This window comes from Fringilla coelebs, assembly GCF_963513975.1.
Source record: "Fringilla coelebs genome assembly, chromosome: 3".
Lineage (NCBI taxonomy): Eukaryota > Metazoa > Chordata > Aves > Passeriformes > Fringillidae > Fringilla > Fringilla coelebs.
The window spans coordinates 95,972,190-95,982,797 of NC_140030.1; the positions used below are offsets into that span (position 1 = coordinate 95,972,190).

General features: G+C 36.4%; 1 protein-coding gene across 4 annotated transcripts in view; it reads left to right on the top strand.

Annotated features, from left to right (window-relative positions):
- MARK1 (microtubule affinity regulating kinase 1) overlaps window positions 1-10,374 on the top strand; it is a 56,954-nt gene extending 46,580 nt beyond the window's left edge. Inside the window, exons 14-18 of one of the 4 annotated variants that reach the window (XM_084202063.1) lie at window positions 705-805; window positions 2,964-3,122; window positions 3,917-4,171; window positions 6,668-6,712; window positions 8,771-10,374. In XM_084202063.1, the coding sequence (XP_084058189.1) occupies window positions 705-805; window positions 2,964-3,122; window positions 3,917-4,171; window positions 6,668-6,712; window positions 8,771-9,125 (915 nt within the window). In that variant the 3' untranslated portion in view covers window positions 9,126-10,374. The remainder of the gene's footprint in view (window positions 1-704; window positions 806-2,963; window positions 3,123-3,916; window positions 4,172-6,667; window positions 6,713-8,770) is intronic. The other 3 variants (XM_084202064.1, XM_084202065.1, XM_084202066.1) reach the window with 3 other exon arrangements.
- Window positions 10,375-10,608: the final 234 nt, after the last annotated feature.

The window sequence follows — 10,608 nt, forward strand, 5'->3', positions numbered from 1 at the left end:
CTCCCACCCCAAGTTCAGTATGTAGTGTATTGAAAAGTGAGAATTGTATGTCATGTACTAAAGCTAAGCCTTCAGTAGCTAACCTGTACTTGGTAGGGATGGAGAGTATGTTTGTGCTTATTTTAGGAAGTGTATCCAAACTGAAATTAGTAACAGAAAGAAATACCATCAGTATTTTTGCAACAAGAAGTGTTTGCCATGTTATTTGGATCATAATTTCAGGGTTGAATGACATAGATTTCTAGTATTTCCATTTTCCTTTTGAAAGTTCTTTTGACGGGGCAACAAACTGGAGCCCTTGTTGGAAAATTATGCTGTGCAAGAAAACCTTTCAGCCAGTTACAGGTGTGTTCTCTGGATCCTGGTTTGTTTGGTCCCAGGGACAAATAATACAGGAACACAGTATGTGGGAATTGCATAATAATACTTAGTAAAGCCTGTGTCAGCAAAATTTAACTTCCTTGTGTTCTATTAGTGTATTCTCAGTGGTGCAGTAATGAGATGGTGAATGAGCTATTGCAAAAACAGCTGACGATATAAGTGATTTGTGTTTACAGTTTGACTCAGTACATTTAAATACATTAACAATATACATAAGTGGCTGAAACACTGTTTTGATTTGCTTCTTCTAATGCTTAGATTTTTGCCCAGTATATATACAGTAGAAAGTATTTAATTTAACTTAAATCTTAATTCTCTTCTAGAATAATGTGTTTTCTGGTAGTGGAATGACAAGGAGGAACACTTACGTTTGTGAACGTTCTTCAGATCGCTATTCTGCAATACAGAATGGGAAGGACAACAGGTATTGTTCAACTTCCCTTGTTTATTAGTTTGGGTACAAGAACTGAGGCACAGAAGAAGCGGGTTATGCAAAATACCATTATGAATCATAGTGTGAAATACGTAAAATCCAAGTGTATGTTTTTATCTTCCACTGCTGCTTCTTTGTTTGCAATGAATTTTTAAGTTAAATGTGTCAGTCGGCCTTTGCTTCTTTTTATGGACATGTTGATTACTGAGGGTTGTCTTCCAACACAGGAGGAAGTAACTGTGCTAACAAGTAATTGCTAAGTGGGCAGTTGTGCTGTGGGGAGGTTCTTCAGATGGATTACTCTGACAGTGTAGCCTGATTCTTTTTTCATTTCCCCCTAAACACTCAAAGAGCTGAAATGATTAAAATTTGTCGATTGCTTTCAATATAAGTGTTTGGCCTAAATAGTATTTTCCTAGTGATGGTAACCAGTTTGTGTCTGTTTGTGGATGACAATGAAGCTCAGTTTAGTATGTTTTGTTAAGTAGTATTGTGTTTAACAGTGCCAGTTAGTCGTCTTAAAAAATCTTTTGTTCACCCTTGGTGTTATTTAACCCCTGTACTTGACTGAAAAATAAAATACTGGCTTTATTGGCGAGTAATAAAAACTGGATTTTTAAATTTAGACTCAAATAACAGCCCTCACTCTGATGCTTTTCAAGCTATTCAAATACAACAGTTACTGTAAAATGAATAAAAACTCATGGCACGAAGTAACGTAATCTACTAATCTAGTTTTCTTTTGTTTTCTGTCATAATGTTTGAATTTTTTAATGATGAATAAAATTTTGGAAATAAGAAGTACCAGGTTGTTCATCTACAGTAAAATTATGAGCTGTGGAACACATGAAAGACAACTATTTTAATTAAACACTTAAAATTAGTTTTCTGCTTTTTAATGTACTTCCTTAAAGCATTTTAATTTCAAATTATTGGATGGGTGCTTTCAGAAGTGTTTTCCCAAACACTTTTGGCTTTTTGTGTATAGTTTCAAGTATTTAAACAAAGGTAGTAAGAATCCTTTTCTGAAAAAAAAAATCAGATAACAGATGTTTTTTAGATAGACCTTTATAATATGTATTACAATACTTTTTCTGATCTGACAAAGATATTTTTCTTTCAAGAGATTTAATACATAAAATTCTGTAAGGGAGAAGGGACTTCCCCCAAAGTTTTTCATTTTACCATTGATTTTTTCCTGTAGTATGGAAATTCTTAATCCTTGATCCTTTCATGAGTGCAGTGAATATTGTGCTCAGTTCTTTGAGCATATTCTGAAAAATTAGGAAGCATTTTCTTTTGAGTTACATTATTTGCCCTTCCTACAAGATGTTATGTTGCAGCTGAATTTGGATTTGGTGCAGCTGAATGTCTTGTGCCATCGAATTATTCATCTGAAGTCTTTACCTCTTTGCTACAGATATTTAACTGTGGGACTCCAGTTGCTAATACATTATTAATGCAATTTCACTTATGCTTGTAGAGGCAAAGCTGTATTTTGCCTTAATTCATTTGACTTTTGTTTTAAAAATTAATGGCACAATAGTTTTGCCACTACTTTCATCTTTCTTGCCACTTAAGGAAGGAGAAATAAAAGTACTGATAGAAGGAACTGTACTTTGAAAGGGTTGACTCAGCCCAGCAGCGTCTGGAGGACGCTGTCCAGAGGACGACAAATTGGTCCTTTAAAAACCAGTCAAGTGATAATGTGACAGCAGTTCCAATTGTTTCATGTTTTAGATGTTGTTTGCAAATAAGGGTATTCACAGAAGGAGAGTTTGTTTAATCAATCTATTTAAGTCTCTGTGAATTTCTTTTTCAATATTTTTTTATTATGTCCTGGTATTCATTGTAGTTCTTCTTTATTACTTTGAATAATGTGTATGTAAGCTTTAATCGTGGGAGGAAAGAAAAGGCCTAACTTAATGTATATGGAGTATTCATTTATGGATTAACATAATTTTCTTAGAATTTTGAATTATTTGCTTTAGCTGACTCAGGCAGCCTGGTCACTCAATCTTCTGTTTAATTAAGCAGTACTGCTGAGTTTTAAAAAATAAATTCGTTTTTCTCTCTTTTTTTAAGGGTATTTACACTAACCTTTCTTTTCCCATTTGTCCATCCCTGCTTCCTTGCTACCATGGAAAAGCCTGACAGAAATGTCTGCAAGCAGTACATCCTCTGCAGGCTCTGCAGTGGCCTCTGTCTCTACACGCCCTCGGCATCAAAAATCTATGTCTGCCTCTGGTCACCCTATCAAAGTCACGCTGCCAACCATCAAAGATGGTACTGAAGCTTACCGACCAAGGTAACAGATTAGTGGGCATTTCTTTTTGCTGTGCACTTCAGAAGTGCTCTTGTTCAGTTTGTGACAGACATCAAAGTGTTCGTAATCCAGTGAAAACTGCCACAATGCGTTCTGGTTTTAAACAGGAGCTTGCTCAAGTATTGTGGGTATTACATGATGATTTAAACCTGATTTTGTTCATGGCACATGTTTGTATACTATTAAAGAAATTCCTTGACTGCCTCCCTCCAGAGACTTCTTGGAAACTAAAGTAGTTAAAAATTTGATTACTTTAGATGGGACTGTACAACACAGGCCACCGTAAATTGAAATGAAATACCGGAATGTAAACCTCTCTGATTTGTAGGTTGCTAAGCTCGTTGTTGTCTAAAAGCACCATGGTATAGTTGTTCTTTCTACTAACTGCCTGAATAGCTTTATACACTTATTTCTGTCAGGTTGTGATTTAAGAAATATCCGTGAAGTTTTTTGGGAGTCCATTAAGGGTATTAATGAACACATTTTTCCAGAAGCGAGCTGGGTGCGCTTTCAGATCTTGCTACAGACTTCTTTACCTTTTTCCTTTTGTCCTATTATCTGTGTATACTTTTTTAACAGCTCTAACACTTGAGATAGAAATAATCAAGAGATATTTTCACTGTAAAATCAAACCAATTATGAATCCTAAAAGCAAATCAGTAGCACATTCAGTTGTTTAAAAGAATCAAGAGCGGGGTTTCTTTCCCGTCTTTGAGAAACAGTTGTCATGTAGGAGAGCCTGGTCTTTCTCGTTATTTATGCTTCTGTTTGCCCAGCAGTGCAAGTCAAAGAGTGCCTGCTGCCTCCCCATCTGCTCATAGCATTAGCACCACCACGCCAGACCGGACCCGCTTTCCCCGGGGCAGCTCCAGCCGAAGCACTTTCCACGGGGAGCAGCTGCGGGAGCGGCGCAACGCCACCTACAACGGCCCGCCCGCCTCGCCCTCCCACGAGACGGGGGCGTTCGCGCACGCCAGGAGAGGGACGTCCACAGGCATCATCAGCAAGATCACCTCCAAGTTCGTTCGCAGGTTGGTACCTCGAGTTTCAAGAGAAAAAAATTGCAAAAGCCCAGCCTGTAAGCAGGACTTCAAATGCGAAGTCTTTGACAATTTCCAGTTTAACTCTGAAGGAAATATAAATTTAGTTAGAATGCTGCTTGATTTGTCTGTTCCTTCCAGAATCTGCCTTGTTTCACTTCTGTGTAAATACTGTAACCTTTGTTTGACCAGCTCTTTTTCTTCTTTTTCTTAAAGGAACAAGAGAATGCTGGTCAAAAGGGGCTTTTACCCCTGTTTCACAGCTGTGATACAATTAAAGTAAAATGAAATTAATTTAAATACTGGAAAGAGTGACTTCAAAATAAGTAATTATTTAATATTGACAATATTTTACTTTTTTAATTGGATGCAGTTTGTTGCAAGGATGATATTTACAATCATTGCTGTGCTTAAAAGGAGTAGGTGTAGTTATTTCAGGTAATTCTAAAATCTGTGAATAAATGAGAAGTTAGAAGCAGGCAGAAATCTGGAAGTGCAGAAATAATAGTATTTCAGTATCATAAAGCCTGGTTTATTATGTCAGCAGCTTCTTCAAATGTAAGTTCAGGTTTCTGAAAGAAGAAAACCCACACATCCTGGATCTGCATTAATTCCTGTGATGATGCTATCAGTAATAATCCTGTGAGGAGAGGTGCTGAGAAAGGTTTTCAAATACACTGTTCAAGATCAAGTGACTGTTGACTTAACAGTCACAAGAGCTTTCACAAAAGGGGACGTAATTTTCATTTTGCCTCTTTCTACCAGTTATTTATCTATTAATTTCACCTGATGAGCTGATAGTGCATCAGTGTGTGTCTAGTAATACCTCCTATGAAGACCTAAAAAGAAAAAATGTCGGTGAATTATTTTCTTTTTCCAGAAACCTGAACATACAGGACTGTAATCCTCCATTATTGGTATCTCCAGCTCTTATGTAGTTGTAAGGAGTGAATTGTTCTCTGATTTTAAAGAGTAAAAAGTATTACAGCAAAGCTAGCCAACTGTTGTCGGTGTAGATTTCTAAATAGGAAGAAAGGTATTTTCTGTTGAGTAACTAATCAACTTCAAGAGTACAGGCTGCTTTTTTTTGTGTTATAGCTCCTTGTTTTTTGCAAGGAATGGTATCTTGACTTTGTTTTTAAGAGTTAGATCAAAGAAATAATGTTTTCATTATCTTAAAATATTAAAATAATATTTTAAACAATGTATTTAGAATTAAGATATCCTAAATTTATGTATTTTAAATTTATCTTTATTATAGAAGATTTTATACAATTTCCTGGTATGTTTTTTAATTTTAAAAATATATTTTGTCATGGCCTTGCAGGGTGTCTGTTTGCTTTCTGTTTGCTTTGTTAGCGGGGTTTTTTGGGGTTTTTTTTGTTTGTTTGTTTGGGGGTTTTGGGGTTTTTTTTGGGGGGTTGTTTAAGACTTAGTGGCTGATTTTTACCTGGGTGAAGATCCAGGGGTTATTTTTTTGCTGTTCTTTGACTTGGATCACATAACTTTTAACTTCTGTACTGTTCAGGAAATAATAATTTAAAGCATACTTTTACTAGAAGGTGACATGAAAGACTTTTTTTACTAACTTTTGACAAGGGCAAATGCCTTTTCTGGTAAGTATATAAAATAAATGCCTAATGAGAATGCTTAGTGAATAGGGTATTGAAGTATTTTGAGTCAATGATACTTCCCTCATGTTAGTTACTAAAATATTAGTGTTTTGAAGGTATTACATTAATCATGTAATTGAAATTGGGTGCTAAATATTGGTACAGCAGCGCTAGGAACATACCTACGTGGCTTACACAATCTGGGAATTTATTTCAAGTTGCTTCATACTAAAAAGACATCATATAAAACTTTCTTGCAAAGCACAGCTCTAATGCAACAAGTTAAAGATACATTTAATCTCCTTCTCTGGTCATCTCATTGAAGTCAGTGTAACAGCTGATGTGCTTAAAGTTAAGCAGATGTTGAAGTAACCTTCCTGAATTGGGCTGCAAACATTTGGTCTCACAAACTCTTAGGCACATCTTATTATTGTTAACTGCTTGAGTGTGCTTAAGCATGGGCTTGTCTCAAAGTGCTTTCAGGGATACAAAAGGCCTGACCCACAAGGGTGCAGAGTGGAGCCCCCCTGGACCACCTTGACCAACTGCTCCTCTGTGCTTGCTGGAGTTACATGTGGCCATTGCTCTGTCTGCAGTAGGTTCAGAACAACATGTTAATTTTGCCATTAGCTGGGGGAAAAAAATTTAAACAATTACATGTCAGAGCCAGAAAAAAACTAAGGTGTCATAAAGGGAAACTAAAATTACAGCTGTGAAAAAAATCTTTTAAATAGTATTAGGCTTAACATTAATATACTGATTCTTTTTTTTTTTTTTTTTGTCAGTAGCTATTTAACATTGTTCTAGGTGTAGGTTTTCTTAACTTTTATTTTTCACTTTTATCATTGAATCTCAACCTTAACTTTGTTTTGAGGGATCCAAGTGAAGGCGAAGCCAGTGGCAGAACTGACACCTCAAGGTGAGGAGTCACTATTAATACTTCGCTCCTAGGTCTTTCAAATCAAGTGATTTCTTAAAGCCTTTTAAATCAGGATGTGAAAAAGAATAGTGCTTAAATATTCTGTATTTCAAAAATGTTTTCTGTTTGGGGGGAGGGGGTCTTGTCGAGGTCCTTTTTATCCCTCATTTCTGCTTTCTTGCGAAGTATTTAATACAAAACTTTATGTAAGCATATTTCTTTGAATAATAAAACCCCCTGTAGGCACTTAAAATCATGATTTGACTTACAAGTATTTAATGGTGTTTACTTTTGGTTTCAGTGGACAGTGTAAATACTTTGTGTGCCTGTGTGTATATATGTATCTATTAAATTTTTATTATAGTTACATACTGTGCTCATTACTAAAGCTGCTGCTTGCCATAAGTAAACACCTTATAGTCCCTGAGAAATGAATGTCACTTGCTCTGAGAAATAAAGCAAGTGACATTCAGACAGAAGGGTTGATGACTGCCAGATATTGAATTTCTGTGGCAACCACTATACACAAATCTATGGATGCTTCGTTAGCAATAAAACATTCTTCATATGCTCATTTTCCAGTATATCTGCTCTTTTGCCATGTTTCAGCTTTTGGTGTGCTTAAGCACAGTGCATACCTCTTTATTTTTCTGCTTTCTAATGAACAGGCATTGTAGTTTGCATTCATTCTAAACTGGTCACTTACAGAAAGTATTGATTTAGTTTTCAAAACAGAAAGCCTCTATTAAAAAAAAATAAACAGCACATTATTACCCAGATACACTGGATGTAACACACAATGCATTTATCTAAGTTAGCCCTTTTCAATTCAGAGTCTCTTAGCTGTCAAATTCTTGGTTATGGAAAGGGAAAAGAGACTGAGTGTTCAAATTAAGTGTAAAGTTGCTTTCAGCTCTTGCTTTCATTCTTTAGCTATCTCTGCTTTTTGTCATCCTACAGTGTCTGTTTTGGGCTAAAAAAGTCATTTGAGATCTTATCCCTGCTCTATCCCTTAATATCACTGTGGTTCTCTGGGGGTCACACAAAGTTGAATTAAAAGTGCTTATTTTGACTCCTCTCTGAATAATGATGACAGCTGATAGACTTGAAATGAGAGCAGCACCTTTCCCCCATGATGGATGGGGAGGCCTCAGCATCAGGAGTACCTGGGGCTAGAACAGATAACAGCTGACTGTGAAATTACTTTAAAATAATTAGTGCTGGTTCTCAAAATGTTTTCTGCAATGGAACAAGTAATCTATTTGATAAGGAAGCATGAGACTAAGAGCATTAATTGGAAATTGTTCCCTTGCAATTTTGACCTTTATTAAATAAAATAGTTTGTCTGTATTTGTAAAATACACATCACTGTTTCTTACTTGTAAAGGCTGCGGGCCATGTACTCAAATGGTGACCAACAGGCTGTTCACAGCCAAATTACAGTCCAAAATCTGCCTCATCAGTTAAAATAAAACAAGTTATTATAAGGTCTTTTGACACAGAGAGAGGTCAAAAATCTAAACAAACACAAAAGGAGGTGGGGGAAGAAGGCAAAAAAGAAGGGAGGGAATTAACTAAAGACTTGTGAATTGCAGGGTGGGATTTTTTCCTCTGCTGCTTTTACCGTATGATTTCTGCTTCAGGACTGTGTCCCTCAACTTCAGTTTTGTTGGTGTATGGCATGCTCCAGATCATGAAATCAGCAGAACTTCAGTCATGCTTTTGCATAGATTCCACTTTCTTTGGAGCAGTATAGAGTAATGTGTGTCTGCTGCAGTTCCCATTGCATATGTTGTCATCATAACATTGTAGAGCAGGGGTTTCCAAACTTGCCTTGCTGCGTGCTACTACAGCGGCACGGTGCTTTGCTGAGCACATGCACGCAGCACGTGGGGCAGGGCTGTTCAGCAGTGTCCATCCCACTCCCTGAATTTGCTTGCCCATGACTTGTGGCATCGCAATGGCAGTTTAGAAACCCCTGTTCAAAAACTGTATTTCTCTCCTCTCTCTCGCCTACACTGCTCTGGTTTTGATTTTGCTATGTGTCACTTGTTCCAGGAGTGTTTCTGGGGAGCCTAAAGACAGAGAGAAGGAGGATAGCAAAGATTCGAAGCCACGCTCCTTGCGCTTCACGTGGAGTATGAAGACCACGAGTTCTATGGACCCGAACGATATGATGAGAGAGATTCGGAAAGTGTTAGATGCCAATAACTGTGATTATGAACAAAAAGAGAGGTTTTTGCTCTTCTGTGTCCACGGTGATGCACGACAAGACAGCCTTGTTCAGTGGGAGATGGAAGTCTGCAAACTGCCACGATTGTCACTCAATGGAGTTCGCTTCAAGAGAATATCTGGGACTTCTATCGCATTTAAGAACATTGCATCCAAGATAGCAAACGAGCTTAAGCTGTAAAGAGAACCTAAATTCTTTGGGATCAGGGAAGATTCATACATGATCTACACTTTGAATGTACTGGTTTCGCCTAATGTGATTGGCCTGTGAAACTCCCCATATAAAAATTGCCCTTATTGCAATAAGGTTATACATAGTTATTCAGAATTGTAAAGTTAAATCCAGTATGACCTATATTAAATAACTGTAGCTAAAGAAGTTATGTTCACATGTACAGGTAAGTATATAGAGCATTCTGTTCATTTTATGTTCATAGAGTTGTATAATAAAAAGATGACTGCTTAAATTCAGATCTTGTATAGTTGTCTAGATTTCTGCACAGAAATGTATGTTTGATGCTTTGAGTTGGAAAAGTTCTTCCCTATCATTTACATTTTTGGTGGGTTTTATAAGTCTTACTCTACCATGCATTTTTAAAAAACTTGTGTCCTCAGTCAAATGCACAAACTAGTTTTCACAACTGTAGCATGACCATTTTTAATTATTTAAAAATAGTTCATGAGTTGAACCAAAAGTCGATGAGTAATTGGCTTTTGTTCTACATGAGACTGTTCCTGCTTATCTTTGGCTCTTATCTTTGTTATTGGACAGTGTTTAGTTGAAAAAAAGAGACAAATATGTTTACAGTGTCGGCACTTACAGTTAAGAAACTTTGTTCTGCCTTTGGCCAGCTAAGAGCTGTGGGGGAACAGAAACCAGGCATGAGTGATTTCTGTCTGCAAATTCCAGTGCTTATTCCCATGGCCCATTAACAAATGTAGCACCAAAATGGAGAACCGGAATAATTTAATTTTAATATCTTGGTGTAAAATATCACTTATTTGCTGCCTTCAGAATACTACAAATTCCATTTTATGGAACTCTATTAACATTGGGACTGTTTAATAGCACAAGATAATCTGAAGTGTTGACCAATTGTGTAAGTTAATAATACCACCTCAGGAATTAGCTTGGCTTTTGGAACATGCGTCCCCAAAGAGTACATGCAATTCCACATAATATTTTACAGCTAAACATACATTGTTTATAATGATAAATTGTTGATTTATGCTTTTGTGGTTGTACAGTTTGTTCCCATGTAACCTGTTTGTGTTTAATATTTTACCAGATTTCTTGTATTTATTCCACATCATTATGCCTATAATGTGCAGCTTTGTAATTAGGCACTTGCCTACAGAAAAGGAAAAAAAAAAACCAGCCCCACAATTTTTTTCCTTCATAATTAATGATTATAAACTATGTAAAACCACTAGTACTGGTACATTTTAATACTTGTTCTTTTGTACTGAATTAACCATAGAGGTTGGTTGTGCAATGTTATTTAATGTCGTAATTACTGTAATATCAACATATGGGCCCCATCTGCACACTCTTGTGAAGAATAGAAAGTTCATTAAGAAATCGTCACTTTAAAAAATAAAAATTAAAAAAAAAAGCTGTGGTAAACTCTGTAACCCTAAGTTAGAAAGCTGTAAGTGTAGTA